The sequence below is a fragment of the Pongo abelii genome, chromosome 1 (assembly GCF_028885655.2).
Source record: "Pongo abelii isolate AG06213 chromosome 1, NHGRI_mPonAbe1-v2.0_pri, whole genome shotgun sequence".
NCBI classification, from domain to species: Eukaryota; Metazoa; Chordata; class Mammalia; order Primates; family Hominidae; genus Pongo; species Pongo abelii.
In genome coordinates this window covers 232,569,721-232,585,476 of record NC_071985.2, presented here as the reverse complement: position 1 = coordinate 232,585,476, position 15,756 = coordinate 232,569,721, and the positions used below count along the sequence as shown (strand labels likewise).

The 15,756-nt window shown below is 57.6% G+C and overlaps 1 protein-coding gene across 1 annotated transcript in view; it reads right to left on the bottom strand.

Annotated features, from left to right (window-relative positions):
* Positions 1-1,035: 1,035 nt before the first annotated feature.
* SSU72 (SSU72 homolog, RNA polymerase II CTD phosphatase) overlaps positions 1,036-15,756 on the bottom strand; it is a 32,937-nt gene continuing 18,216 nt past the window's right edge. The window contains exons 3-5 of the mRNA XM_024256600.3: positions 4,170-4,309; positions 3,152-3,270; positions 1,036-1,529 (exon numbers count right to left, since the gene is read on the bottom strand). Of these exons, the coding sequence (XP_024112368.1) occupies positions 1,428-1,529; positions 3,152-3,270; positions 4,170-4,309 (361 nt within the window). The 3' untranslated portion in view covers positions 1,036-1,427. The remainder of the gene's footprint in view (positions 1,530-3,151; positions 3,271-4,169; positions 4,310-15,756) is intronic.

The window sequence follows — 15,756 nt, the reverse complement described above, 5'->3', positions numbered from 1 at the left end:
GGCTCCGGCCCCCTCCCTGCCTCCTCCTCCCTCCTCCCCCCTCCCTCCCCGCCGCCTTCCTCCGCCTCCCGGGAGGGACCGCGCAGACCGCAGGCCGCCCCGTGCCAGCGCCGGGAGGGGACCGCCATCCCCCGGACGCCGGCCGGGACCCCTCCCCGGGAACCTCGGCTTTGTGTCCCGCCCCAGTCTGGTCAGACCCAGCCCCGGTGGCCTGTCCAGTGACCCTGGACGCCAGTCCTAACACGATCCGGTCCCGGAGGGGCGCAGAGGCCCTTCCCGCCCCGCTGCTCCGCCCTACGTCCTGGACTGCCAGGTCGCTGGGTGCGGGACTGCACCAGCCCGCTCGGCAAGCACATGCCTCCAGGGTGGGGTCCGCAAGGTCGCGACAACCCCACGGCCGTGGGGGCCACAGGTCGGGGACCGGATGACCCCTGGAATCCTCAACGGAGGGATGTGGCACAGGAGCTGTGGGCAGGGCCGCCCCGCACAGGCTTCTCTTAGGGCGGGGACGAGGGGGTCAGCCCAGGCCCATGGGTCGGGACGCCTGCCATTCAGAGGCCCCAGCGGCCGCCACTCTGCTCTGGCTGTCCCTAGCTCAGGGTCCTGAGGCCAAACTCTCATCCACGACCAGTGACCATGTCTCAGGCCCAGGAGCCGACCCTCTGCCTTAGCAGGAAGTCAGCGGGAAGCTATGCCTGGGCCATGGCACCATCCAGGCTCACTGCAGCCTCGACTCCTGGGCTCAAGCGATCCTCCCAGCTCAGCCTCCCCCGTAGCTGGCCTTGGGGGATCCCCGCCCGGGGGGTTTCCACATGGAGAGGGGACACCACTCCACCACAGGCAGCAGTGCTGGCAGGAGCAGGCGGCTTCCGCTTCAGGCAGCACAGGCACGGGTTGGCCCAGGCCCTGTCAGCACCACCAGGTCTGAGCTACACCTCCCAAGCAGTGGTCAGAGGTCACTGAGGGCGGCAGGGCTAGGCCTCTGCCACCTCCTCAGGGGCGAGGGTCGGGCCAGGAATTCAGGACCAGGCACAATGACAGCAGCATTTGTTTATTGACAATTCCAGGTCATTCCTAACAGGCCGCAGCAGGGCTCTGTACAGTCCGGCCCGATGGGGAGGAGGGAGGGAAGGCAGGCACACGAAGACACAGGCATGTCGGGAGGTGCACACAAACCGTTGTCTTTCCTTTTTGGTTAAAGAAGAAAAACTTTGTCATCAATATCCCACTCATAAGTAAAAGTGGAAAAGAAGAAACTTGATTGCTTTCATCTGGCATTTTGGCATCTCCTCTCCCATTTCATATGCACAGTTTATTTGGGTAATGCTACCGTCACCAGCAGAACACCTGTAAGTAAAAACAAATGTCAGGAAGGAAAAAGTATGAACAACAGAAGTTCCAGAGATGGCTCCATGCGGGTGCTGGGCTCAGTAGAAGCAGACGGTGTGCAGAAAGGTGCGGCCACTCTTCTCCTCGAACTCCTGCAGCAGCTCGTCAATCTCGTTCTCCATGTCTTCCGTGTGCTGGATCTGCAAGGACAGGACCGTGGTGAGGGCCTTGCCCACTCCTGCCTGTCTGCTCCCCCTTAACACCTGGATCACCAGGGAAGCGCCAGGCCTGAGCCAGGAGAAACCAGAGCAGCAGGCTGGCCCTCACCCCACCGCTGCTGCCTCGCAAGGACAGCTGGAGGCTGCAAGGGGAGAGCTTCCTGGGCAGCCCCAGGCCCTCAACTGGTGTGGAGCAGGAGGCAGCCCCCACCTCCCCACCGACCCTCACAGAACCTGAAGCTGGGTGGAGCGTGGAGCTGGATTCTGAGAGGGGCCCAGCACTGAGACCTGGAGGCCGGGGCTCAGACCCACACATGCACAGTGGGGCCGACCAATCCTCACCGCCAGCGCTTTCATACCAACAAGCGAGCGGGGGCAGCCTGGTCACTGGAGCACCCAGGCCTCCATCCACCAGAGCCCCTGGCAGAGGGCCGCTGCCCCAGAGTGAGCAGGCCCGGCTCCTAAGCACACCTGCCCTGGCACCGGCAGCTCATTACTCGCCATCTCCACTGTCCCCTGGTCCCCAGCCTTGGGCAGCACCCAGTGCCTCTAAGCAAGGAGTGGTCTGTGACTCAGCTCTGGCCAACGTGACCCAAGCAGAAATCACGCAATAACTTCTGGGACGATACTTTCCCGTGGCCTTTTCTCCTGCCAGGCGATCATGAAAACCGTCCCTGGCGCTTCAGCAGCCACAATGGACCGTGAGGCACGTGGGGACCAGAAGCCATGCTGGGTGGGCAGGCAGAGCGCAGGAGCCTGCGGCCACATGGCAGCTTCTCCCAGCGCCGGCCCGCTTGGCTCCCGGGCTTTCCAAACACACCGTCTTCTCTCTCGGTGAAACTGTTCTGTTTTTCTGTCTTTCACAGACATTCATCAAATCACAGAGGCAGAGGCAGAGGCGGGACGGTGCGCGGGGCTCTCCTCAGGCAGGTCCTTTCGTCACAGCCCAGCACCTCCACGCCGCAGCAGGGTGGCTACGGAAGCCTTGGAGTGCCCCGGCCCCTCTGTGCAAGGGGGACATGCAGGGCCCACTGGGGAAGGCAGGTGTGCAGAAGGCCAAGTCCAGGGGTGGACGGCGGACACAGAGCCCTTGGCAGCCTCCAGGCTCACGTGGGGCACACCTCCGACCGCACTGCATCCCAAAGAGCTGCATGCTCTGCTCACTGAGGCAGGGCTGTGTCCACCACGGGGAAGAGACAAGGTACCAGGCGTGCCCTGGAGCCCCGTGTCCTGGGAGAGGGACTAAGCGTGTGTTGGGCAGGTCACTGCACAGCGTCTCTCAGCTGAGCAAAGAGCATGGGCGCGGGGGGGCTCCTGTGCCAAAGCTGGGGAGTGTACTCACTGAACTACCAGCGGGCACCCCTGACACAGGTGCGCTGAGCAGCAGACCCCGCCCCAAGCAGCAGGGCCAGCCTCAGGTCTTGGCCACTCCCCTCTGTCACAGCCTCAGGCCACTCCCTTCTGTCACAGCCTCAGGCCACTCGTCTACGTCACAGCCTCGGCCACTCCCCTCTGTCACAACTTCAGCCACTCCCCTCTGTCACAGCCTCGGCCACTCCCCTGTCACAGCCTCTGCCCAGTGTGGCGCCCAGCCGGGTACTCACACACTGGCAGAGCTCACAGATGAGAAACGCCCCCAGGGTGGCCTCCTCGTGGTTGTCCTGGATGTCTACATTAACCACGTGCACGGGCTGGCAGGTCTCCTGTTCTCTGGAATTCAGATCTGATTGGGACAAGGTGACACAGACGTCAGAGGCTCCAAAACCAGGGAATAGGCAGCCAGTGTGGCTGAGTCCCCAGCTCTGCTGGCCAATGGCCCAGCCCAGCCCCAGTGGCTTCTGGACTCTGCAGTTTGGGGAGCACAAAGAATGAGCCCCAAACCGAAGGCAGCTGATGGTTCGAGGAAACCTGAGCAAAATCTCCAACTCAGCACAAGCTGGTCTGGGACTCCCCACCCACCAGCCAGTCCTGGGGTGAACCGTGGCTGGCATCACGACGCTTCCCTGTCACTAAAGACCAGCCCTCCCCGCTCCACCGCCAGCTCCACACAGGGTAGATCCGCTTGAAAAATGGACCTGGCGCGGTGGCTCTCGCCTGTGATCCCAGCACTGTGATCCTCAGCGGAGGCTGAGGTGGGCGGATCACTTGAGGACAGGAGTTCGAGACCAGCCTGGCCAACATGGTGAAACCCCGTCTCTACTAAAAATACAAACATCAGCTGGGCGTGGTGGCTCACACCTGTAGTCCCAGCTACTTGGGAGGCTGAGGCAGGAGAATCACTTAAACCCGGGAGGCGGAGGTTGCAGTGAGCCTAGATTGTACCACTGCACTCCAGCCTGGCGACAGAGCAAGACTGTCTCAAAAAAACAAAAACAAAAACAAAAACAAAAACAAAAAACCACGAGGAGAAAAGAGCCCCCTTGAAGCCCACGAGGCTGTAGCCAGGACATGGGTGGTTCAGCGACCAGCAGCCCCCCCTGCCTTCCAGGGTGCTTCGCACTCAGGTCTGCCCCCTGGCCCCCGCCACTCTAGACCGGCTGTGGTCAGGGTGGGGCCCCGCAGGTGTCCCCAGACCCTGTGAGAGCTGCTGGAGCCCAGCCCAGCGCGCAGCCGCCTCCTCACCTTCCACCACCTGGTCATACACTCTCTCTTCGCAAGTGAGGATCAGATCAAACAGGTCTTTGCAGTTCTGGAACCTTTCTGGCCGGGGCTTGATTCTCTTATTTCTGTCCAGCATATGTAAAATCCCATTCTGTGTATAGCTACACATGGGAGTTAAGGAACATCAGAGAAAAGGCATCTGTGTATGAAGCCTGGATGCGCCTGTGTCCTGAACACCCAGCCCCTTCCCTGCCCCACAGCAGGGGCAGCCGGGACGAAGGCCTGGACAGCGGAGTGGGCCATGCCCTGGTGAGGCAGGGGCCTCACTGTCCCAGCAGAACCCACAGAAAACAAAGTGGGCGATGACAGGTGCTTGCTCCTCGCTGTCCCCCAACTCTGCAAAAAGATCCAAGGCCCACAGGACACTCCCCACCCCCGCCCAGCATGACACCTTCTACCCAGACCTCTCCCCTCACTGCTGGCCCGGCCCAAGCTGCCCTTGGCCTCAGTCACTGTGTCTCCGCAGTCGGATCCTCCTTCCTCCCTCTGCTCCCTGTGCATTGCATGCTGGCTCTGAAACCTCAGCCCTTCAGCAGAGACAAAGCAAACCCAGAAACCCAGTCCCCAGTCTAGCTCAGCTACAACAGAGTCAAGAACATCGGAAAACCCAAAGAAAGGAAGCTCCAGGCCGGGCGCAGTGGCTTACGCCTGTAATCCCAGCACTTTGGGAGGCCGAGGTGGGCGGATCACCAGGTCAGGAGATCGAGACCATCCTGGCTAACACGGTGAAACCCCGTCTCTATACAAAAACTAGATGGACATAGTGGCATATGCCTGTAATCCCAGCTAATCGGGAGGCGGAGGTTGCAGTGAGCCAAGATCATGCCACTGCACTCCAGCCTGGTCAACAGAGCAAGACTGTCTCAAAAAGAAAAAGAAAAAAAAAAAAAAAAGAAACGAAGCTTCAGCAGCAATCAGGCTGGAAAACGCTGATACAAAAACCAACAGGGCAAGACAGTTGAAGAGGGAGACGCCACAGCCTCACTGACTATGGGATGGTGGAAGGCAGGACGAGGCCTGAAAGCACTCGGCATCCAGCCCAGCTGAAATGGGGCCTTGGGGCGAACGCTGACACACACAGGCCCCAGCGGTCCCAAGAAGGGACCGCAGGAGCCTCTGGGGTCCTCAGGGTGGGGCATCCTCCCACCATCCACAGTGGCTGTGCCTGGCCTCAGGGGTTCCCAAGGAAGGGGCTCACTTCCCCAAAAAGAGAGACTGGGTTCCCAAAGATGAGCTCCATGGTGTGTGGGAGCTCATTTGAGCCATTCCAGATGGTCAGGGACAAGTAACCACTTTCAGATAAACAGCCTAGCTGACTTAGGAATTCTGAGTGAACTCAACTACCTTCATGGGTCGCAAAAATAGTTTTTACAATAGTTTTATAACACATTGAAGCTGCTGATCTAACTTGAAAAGGCATCTGACCCTGAGCTGCATCCTTGGGTCACTGTCAGCAGCGTGGAAGTCACACACCCACCCCTGATGTGTGTCTCCTCCTGCACACTGGAGTCCCGCCTGTGTCCCTGAGGCCCCTGGAAGCAGCTATGACACCCGGGTCCATCTCTGGGGAACTTAGTCCTTCAGCCGCTGAGAATCAAAGTCTGCAGAAAGAAGAGCTCGAGGCCGGGCGCGGTGGCTCAGGCCTGTAATCCCAGCACATTGAGAGGCCAAGGTGGGTGGATCACCTGAGGTCAGGTGTTCAAGACCAGCCTGGCCAAGATGGTGAAACCCCATCTCTACTAAAAATACAAAAATTAGCCATGTGGGGTGGCGCACACCTGTAATCTCAGCTACAGCTACTCAGGAGGCTGAGGCACAAGAATTGCTTCAACCCGGGTGGCGGAGGTTGCAGTGAGCCGAGATCACACCACAGCACTTCAGCCTGGGCGACAGAGTAAAACTCCTTCTGGAAAACAACAACAACAACAACAACAACAAAAAGGCCGGGCATGGTGGCTCACGCCTGTAATCCCAGCACTTTGGAAGGCCAAGGCAGGAGTTTGCCTGAGCTCAGGAGTTCGAGACCAGCCTGGACAACATGGTGAAACCCCATCTCTACGAAAAGTACAAAATTAGCCGGGCACGGTGGTGGGCATCTGTGATCCCAGCTACTCAGGAGGCTGAGGCAGGAGAAGCTTGAACCTGGGAGGCAGAGCTTGCAGTGAGCTGAGATCGTGACACTGTACTCCAGCCTGTGCAACAAGAACAAGACACCATCTCAAAAAGAAAAGAACGAAAAGAACGAGCTCACGACGGCCTGACCTTGTTGTGTGCAGCCACCTGCAGAGGGGAAGGTGCAGGGACCGGCTCACAGAGAGGAACCGGGGTCAGGGTGCAGGGGTCCAGTGGCAGCTTCATCGTTGGCACAGGGATCACCCTCCCCACACATCCCTGAGCAAGACACAGCCGGGGGTGAGGCCGGGGTGCTCCTGGGGCTGGGACTGGTGTCACTGGCTGGCGGAGCTCATGGACATTCAAGGCCAGCTCTTCCCTGAGGCCTGGACAGTTCTAAGTCCTTTCCTCCTTTACTTCATTCTCAACTATTTATGTAGATGAGGCAATAAATTAAGAACCATTCAGTTAAGGAGAAATGTCTACTTCAGGAACAAAACAGCAGCCTCCTCAGCTACACAAGGATGAGCGAACAGCTGCCCTTCTGGATCTCCTGGCGAGGAGATGCGAGGTGAGGCCCCTCCCAGAGGGCTAGACTTGCAAGCCCCGCCAGAGGCTGTGAGGACCTGAGGAGGACCAAAGGGACCACAGACCAAGCCATGAGCTCACAGGGATGCGAGGTCCCACCTGAATTCCGGCAGCAAAACCACGGCGCCAGTGAGCGCCCACGAGGCAGAGGCTCAGAGCAAGGCGGGAGGACAGCAGCCGCTGGCGGGTGAGGCGGGGCCTTCAATAGACAGGCTCAGGGCCACGGGGAGGCTGAGCAGGTTTCGGGCCTGCGTGCGACAGCTTGCTCTTCAAGTCATGGGGAAATCCTTTCTGAAGGAAGAACCTAAGTACTGCTGGGCGGGAGGAAGGGGAGAGGTGCCATCGGAATGGAAACCTGTCCCATCTTCCAGACACCTGCGCCACCCAGGTCCTGCAGAAGTCCCACTGACGCAAAGCGTTCAACATTGAACCCACAAAGGAAGAAACCAAAGACTCAGCCCGGACAAGAAGGCGACACCAGGCTGAGGGCCTGACCCATGCTAGGGCCCCAACTGGGCATGAGGGCCTGAAACGTACCCAGAAAAGTGGGCCAAGAGAGGGCCCAGGGCAGGGCAGGCAAAGAGGATGTGCCATCCATAGAATCAACCGCCCCCATTGGACACCCAGGGCCTGCACAGTCCCTGCGGCCTCGGGGACCACGTTCAGTAGAGGGCGGCCAACACCGAAGGCCATGAAACAGAGGCACACAGGAGCCTCAGCTGAAGTTAACACACATTTAAGAAAAAACTCCCAGCCGGGCGTGGTGGCTCACACCTGTAATCCCAGCACTTTGGGAGGCTGAGGCAGGCGGATCACAAGGTCAGGAGTTCGAGACCAGCCTGGCCAATATGATGAAACCCGTCTATACCAAAATTACAAAAATTAGCCAAGCGTGGTGGCAGGCGCCTTAGTCCCAGCTAGTCTGGAGGCTGAGGCAGGAGAATTGCTTGAAGCCAGGAGGCGGAGGCTGCACTGAGCTGAGATCGTGCCACTGCACTCTGTGAGCTGAGATCACGCCACTGCACTCTGGCCTTGGTGACAGGAGCAAGACTCTGTCTCAAAAAAGAACAAACAAAAAACTCCCAAGGATGGGCCAGGAAAATTGTCCAGAAGTGAGATGTGGCAGCCACGAGGTGGGGTGCTGGGGGTGGGTGCAGTGGGCAGGCCCCCCGCGCCCTGGCTTCCACATGGCCGCGGTGAGAAAGGCAGCTCTGCTCACGCAACCAGGGCTGCGGCCTCCCACTCACCCCGGAGGCCTTCTGGACGTTGGCGGAAACAGAAGAAGCTGGCCCTTCAGACCCTTGAGTGAGATTCCCATGGGTTGAGTGGGTGTGGCCAATGCCAAGGGGCCACCAGTCAGCATGAGCCAATGTCCTGGCCCTCCGTGCCCCGCTGGTGTCACTCCCGCCCCACAGTGACGTCTGGAACCCTCCCCCCGGTGTGTGGCTGCACGGCCTCCTGAGTCTGGGGATGGGAGAGTAAGGCTTGTGCTGGAGGCCTTGGGCTGTGACACACACCTGTGGTCCCAGCTACTCGGGAGGCCGAGGCAGGAGGATGCCTTGAATCCAGGAGGGACCCAGAGAGATCTGGAATACTGTCTCATGCAACAGAAAGTGTCAACAACACAGAATCACGTTAAAATTCTGTGGGGGACTAACCATCAGAGAAACAAACTAAGCTTTCTGTCCACACACAGCAACAAAGAAATCCTGCCTCTACAAAAAATAAAAAATTACCAGCGTGGGGCCGGGCACAGTGGCTCACGCCTGTAATCCCAGAACTTTGCGAGACCGAGGCAGGTGGATCACAAGATCAGGAGATCGAGACCATCCTGGCTAACACGGTGAAACCCCGTCTCTACTAAAAATACACAAAATTAGCCGGGTGTGGTGGCGGGTGCCTGTAGTCCCGGCTACTTGGGAGGCTGAGGCAGGAGAATGGCGTGAACCCGGTAGCCAGAGCTTGCAGTGAGCTGAGATCACGCCACTGCACTCCAGCCTGGGTGACAGAGCAACACTCTATCTCAGAAAAAAAAATAAGTAAATAAATAAAAAATAAAAATAAAAAATCAGCCAGTGTGGTGCCATAAGCCTGTAATGCCAGCTAACAGGGAGGCTGAGGTGGGAGGATCGCTTGAGCCTAAGACGTTGAGGTTACAGTGAGCAGAGATCGCGCCACTGCACTCCAGCACGAACAACAGAGCGAGAACCTATCTCGGCCAGGCGCGGTGGCTCACGCCTGTAATCCCAGCACTTTGGGAGGCTGAGGCGGGTGGATCATGAGGTCAGGAGATCAAGACCATCCCGGCTAACACGGTGAAACCCCATCTCTACTAAAAATACAAAAAATTAGCTGGGCGTGGTGGCGGGCGCCTGTGGTCCCAGCTACTCGGGAGGCTGAGGCAGGAGAATGGAACCTGGAGGGAGGCGGAGCTTGCAGTGAGCGAGATCGCGCCACTGCACTCCAGCCTGGGCGACACAACGAGACTCTGTCTCAAAAAAAAAAAAAAAAAAGAAAAGAAAAGAAAAAAAAGGCTGCAGCCAGGCATGGTGGCTCACACCTATAATCCCAGCGCTTTGGGAGGCCAACGCAGATGGCTTATCTGAGGTCAGGAGTTCGAGACCACCCTGACCAATATGGCAAAACCCTGACTCTACTAAAGTACAAAAATTATGGCCGGGTGCGGTGGCTCATGCCTGTAATCGCAGCACTTTGGGAGGCTGAGGCGGGTGGATCACGAGGTCAGGAGATCGAGACCATCCTGGCTAACATGGTGAAACTCCATCTTTACTAAAAATACAAAAAATTAGTCGGGCATGGTGTTGGGTGCCTGTAATCCCACTGCTCAGGAGGCTGGGGCAGGAGAATGGCTTGAACCCGGGACGTGGAGGTTGCGGTGAGCCGAGATCACGCCACTATACTCCAGCCTGGGTGACAAGAGCGAGACTCCGTCTCAAAAAAAAAAAAAAAAAAGGATGGCAAAACCCCGTCTTCTCTACTAAAAATACAAAAATTAGCCAGGCGTGGTGGTGCACACCTGTGATTCCAGCTACTCCGGAGGCTGAGGCACAAGAATCACTTGAACCCGGGAGGGGAGATTGCCATGAGCCGAGATCACATCACTACACTCCAGCCTGGGACAGAACGAGAGTGTCTCAAAAAAAAAAAAAAAAAAAAAAAAATATATATATATATATATATATATATATAAATATTATGGCATCCAAGACAAGTCCACATGCCACCCAACCTGTAGACAACCCCCGCCATCCTCCACGCCAGCCTGGCTGGGGGCAGCTGGTGCCTCAGAGGGGGCACCCTTCAGGGTTCTTGGCAACGTGGTATTCTGAATGTCTGTTCTTTTCTTTCAAGTTGAGGCACATTTGTTCAGTTTTAATTCAGGCAATTTTCAGCAGACATTGAGTTTAACCCTAACCATGACTTTCCTGGCTAAGCCTAATGCTTTTGACCCTCCAGCAATTCCCAGACACCAGTGGACACCACAGGCCCTTTGCCAGCACTCAGAGAATCAGTCCCTGGGCCCTTGCCTCTCGCCACACCCCACGGGGCCTTGAGCCCCGGGCCCCAGGCTGCTGGCCCCCCTCAAGTGCCTGCCAGGGATGGTCCCGGGCCCAGGGAGTCGGGACGAGGTAATGATCTCGCCTGGCAGAGCCTCAGCACTGTTCTGTTGTGGAAGAAAGAGGGAGGGAGGGCGGAGGTTTAGCAAAGCACCACACCAGGGAGGACAAGCCTGCCGGAGCCAGGGACCATGGACTGGCACTGGCCGGAAGGCCTGGTGGTTCATCAGCGGGAAGGTTGCAACCACCACTCACTCCACTGAACCATCACCCACCATATGCCCTCCCCTCCTTGCTGGGCCTGGGAGGTGCACAGACCCTGGGGCATCTCGTGGTCTAGGACCTCCTCTTAAGCTGGACTGAGTTGGGCCCAGGTTTCTGCTGTGGACACATCCACCCCCCTGACAGCTCCTGTCCTGCCAGCGCCCCCAGGCTGCCCGGGCCCTCACCAACCCCTACAGGGCAGAGCAGGCCTGGCTGCTTCCCCAGGCCAGCTGCACGGGGACCTTCCATATGGGTTAAATGTCCACACCCCAGGCAAAGCCTGAAGCACACACTGGATCTGGACACACACTGCTCCCTGTGGGCAGAAACAAGACTGCAGTCCCTGCCATGGAGAAGCCACACACGTCTCCCAGAGGCTGCGGGAGGTATAAATAGCACCATTCGTAGGAATGAAAAAACAGTAATGAAAACTAGAAAAATAAGCCCCACAGGAAAGACACTCAGTGTGTAGCCCCAGCTCTCCAGCCTGCCAGGCATGGGGAGGACCCCAGAGGCTGCAGAGGGAACAGCAGCAGGGTGTGCCCCTGAGCAGGCACGCTGGGCAGTTTCTCCCCAAATCACAGCACACAAGCTGCTTTTGTTGGGCTAAAATCAACAAAAAATGAATTGAGAAGTATAAAGTAAATTTCACTTGCGATCAAATTCTATCTGCGTGTGTGTGCCAGCTGCACCAAATGCTACCTGTACACTCAGGTTTCCCAGAGCCCATCCCCACTGGTCAGGGAGGGGGAGGCCTGACAGCTGCTGCGCTGGGCGCTGCTTCCTGAGCTCCCATCCTGCCCACCAGCCTTTCTCGACCAGGGTCCCGATTCACGGACGCCAACGGCCCAACCTATCTCTGCCCCAAATCCACGTGGGACACAGCACCCCTATCCAGGGACATCCTGAACGTTTTGCCCATCTTTACGCGAACATCACATCGCCCCGAAGGCCTGAGGGAGGGTGGTGGGGCCCGAGGCCTATGCTCACCCCATGCAGGCAGGGCCACGCGGGGCCACCCACTACCTTTCCCAACAATGGCCCGGTGTGGGCAGCCCAGTGACTCAGATCCTGTCCATAATGCAACAGAGCACAGCAAAGTCAGCCCCTAAACTCATCAGGAACCTTCCAATTCAGGGGATCCCCAAGCCGGCACCCCCACATCTTCCACTAATGTATCAGCAACTCCCCTGGAAACCGAGTGTGAGGCTGACCAGCGTTCCGACCTGGCACTCTGCCACAAGTGTGCCGCAGCAGATGCTCCGGAAGGCGCCGGCTGCCCCAGGGCAGGCCACCCTCATGCTGGCTGCGTGGACGCAGGGCCACAGCTTCCTCCGCGAAGCCCTCTGCTTGCTCAACGGCACCTGCACAGGGAGGTGAGGTCACTTCAAGAGGCCCTGGGAAAACCAGAGAACGAGGCTGTCCCATTTTTCTCAAAGGAAACCACTCCCCACACACTGGTACTTACACAAGTGAGGCTCTGCACAGTTTCTGTGATCGTCCCTGTGCGGCCTCCTCCTTAGGGATCGGGAGGTGCTGGCAGTGAGGTCAAAGGTCAGGGAGCAGGAACTTGCCTGGGACCCCCTTCGATTTTGGGGCCTCCTGACAAATGATCCAGTGTGACTGAGGGCACCTTCTACCAGGGTCTTGGTGCCTGAGCTGTGCCCCACACGCAGAGGGCGAATCCTCCCGAGCCCTCAGCTCAGAGCCTGAGCTCCAGGGCAGGGCCATCTGCCTGCAAGTGACTGCTCTCCATGGCCCTCAGGATGGTGTCTCCTTCCTGAACACTTTCAGTCAGCCTGAGGAGTAAACCCAACAGACGGCAAGATGGCATCACCACACACTATCTAGTCAGACTGAGGCTTAGTAGAGTCTCAGATAACAAAAATGGTGGACTTTCCGGGCGCAGTGCCTCACTCCTGTAATCCTAGCACTTTGGAAGGCCGAGGCGGGTGGATCACTTGAGGTCAGGAGTTTGAGACCAGCCTGGCCAATATGGCGAAACCCCATCTCTACTAAAATACAAAAATTAGCCAGAAATGGTAGCTAATGCCTGTAATCCCAGCTACTTGGGAGGCTGAAGCAGGAGAAACTACTGAACCCAGGAGGCGGAGGTTGCAGTGAGCCGAGATTGCACCATTGCACTCCACCCTGGGTGACAGAGTGAGACTGTCTCAAAAAAACAAACAAAAAAAACTTTTTAAAGTTTTCAAGAAAAAGGTCTTAAATTGTGAATTATTCTGTAACACAAAACCAAACTAAACCCGAAACATTCCACTTGGAGGAAAGCCGGTCTCTGCACTGTGGCCCCGTGGTGTCTGGCTTCACTTGGACAGAAACCCTGGATCTGTAACCGCAGCCTCACCCTCAGCACTGCTGCCAGCCAAGAAGGGTCTCCGGCTCGGCCCCTCTGTGCCCCCTCAGCAGACAGAACATAAGGGACTTCTTATCTCCACCCCAGGACATTCCAGTTATTTAGTTATTATTAAAGAATAATAATAGAGCAGTTGTTTCGCCAGGAAATTCAGCTTCGGATACAACCTTTTAAGGCTGAGGCGGGCAGATCACGAGGTTAGGAGATCGAGATCATCCTGGCTAACATGGTGAAACCCGTCTCTACTAAAAATACAAAAAAATAGGTGGGTATGGCCAGGCGCAGTGGCTCATGCCTGTAATCCCAGCACTTTTGGGAGGCTGAGGCTGGCGGATCATAAGGTCAGGAGATTGAGACCATCCTGGCTAACACGGTGAAACCCCGTCTCTGCTAAAAATACAAAAAAAAAAAAAAAAATTAGCTGGGCGTGGTGGTGGGCGCCTGTAGTCCCAGCTACTCGGGAGGCTGAGGCAGGAGAATGGCGTGAACCCGGGAGGCGGAGCTTGCAGTGAGCCGAGACCGCGCCACTGCACTCCAGCCTGGGTGGCAGAGCGAGACTCCATCTCAAAAAAAAAAAAAAAAAAGCACCCACAGGCTGACAGATGAACTGGAGCAGGCCCCATCTGAAGGATGTCACCAGTGTGACATTCTCCTGACAATGCAGCTGAACTGTCTACTGAAAAAAAGGGAGGATAAAGACCTCATCCAGAGGAGGCCAGTGGTCACTATGGACTATCCCAAGCAGGGATCCTCCTGGGGACCACCAGGCTACGTCAGTGGGGAGAACTCAGCAGGTCTGGGGGACGTCAGGTGGCCACGGAAACCACATGTCAGTGGCCAGGGCCTCTGAAGAGAAACGAGGAGGAAGTACAGCTCCAGGGAGTGGAGCGGTTGTGAGATTCACCATCAGCAAAAAGCGAAGCTGAGCACAAGGCAGATCCGGACCACTCAGGGGTCCCCACGAGCCCTCGCTGCCCACCCACACACATTTGACGTGGCTGCTCTCAGGATAAACCACCCAGGGCCCCAAGGTGCCAGGACATACCAGGAAACGCCCCAAACACAGCTCGGTTTTCCTTACCAAGGTTTTCTCCTTTCACTCCCTAGGGGCCTTAGTGGGACCAGAACATCCCGGGGAGTTAGAATGAGCGCAGCTGCCCCCAGCTGCCCATCCCACAGGAGAGCCCAGAGGCCAGGACCACACTGCCCTGCTGTGAGTCACGGGATGGGGGACTTGAAAGGGCACCCACAGGCACTGCCACGCCGGTGTGGCTGGCACCAGGGACCGCACTCTCCCACCACGGCCTGGGAAAAAGCCACGTCAGGTGCAGCACGCTGGCCACGGGCACTGGGGCCATGAGAGCAACAGCCACGAGCAGCCCAGCACCATCTTGGGTATCCCACTGCCGGCGCCAGCCCCACGCACCCCCGACCACCTCAGCTCCTGGCCCTCAGCCTCTCCTTTGCAAACCATGGCTGACAGCAGAGACTTCCTTGACGTCAAGTCTCCTGAAGGTGTTGCTTGCTCCGTGGAAGCCTTGGTCCTTCCCTGGAAGGCCACACCATCTCCCCTGCACGTATGACTCATCCCAGAGCACGCTAAGTGCTGCTGCCCTGACAGACACACCCACGAGGGGGGCCAGCTATCACCTTATTGGCCAGATTGTCCTGGTAACTGAGTGAGTGACGGGACACACAGGAACACTGCAGAGCCCGACAGCCGTGCCCCTGCCACACACACAGAAGACTCCCCACATCAGCGGGGAGGTCAGAGGTCTCAAAGGTCAGGTTAGAGCTGGGTCAATCCGTTTCCATGGCAAAACACAAAGCACCGACACAGGAGGCTCCGGTATCTGCACTCCTGGTGCATGGTGGGGATGAGACAGCCTCGGCGGTGCTGGTGGAGCTCCTGGGAGCCTCGCTCCAGCGAGGACAGAGCCGCAGCTCAGCACAGTGACTGCCCAGGGCTCTGACCCAGATGCCAACAGCCTGGGCAGCGGCACCTCGGCCAAGAAAGGAGGAACCAGTGCTGCAGGGGCTGGGCAGCGGCTGTGGCAGGCACGTCTGGAGGGAGTGTCGTGCATGTGAGTGACAAGAACAGCCGAGTGCGCCACAAGCGTGGACGGCAGCTCCGTACTCAGAAGGGCACGGTGAGAAGAGCAGGTGACACCGACACGGCTGTGCACAGTGCGATGCTCTGGGCTCCCGGGATGGACTGGGATCCACTCACCACACTATGCCACAAGCTTGCCAGCTACCACTTCCACGTCAATGTATCAAGAAAATACATTTGGGCCGGGCACAATGGCTGACACCTGTAATCCCAGCACTCTGGGAGGCCAAGGCAGGCAGACTGCTTGAGCTCAGCAATCCAAGACCAGCCTGGGCAACAGGGCGAAACCTCATTTCTACTAAAAATAAAAAAATCAGGCCAGGCGGGGTGGCTCATGGCTGCAGTCCCAGCTACTCAGGAGGCTGAGGTGGGAGGATTGAGCCCAGGGACATGAGGCTCCAGGGAGCTATGATGTTGCCACTGAACTCCAGCGTCAAAGACAGAGCGAGACCCTGTCTTAAAAAAATAAATTCACTTTGAGGCTGGGCATGGTGGCTCACTCCTTTAATCCCAGCACTA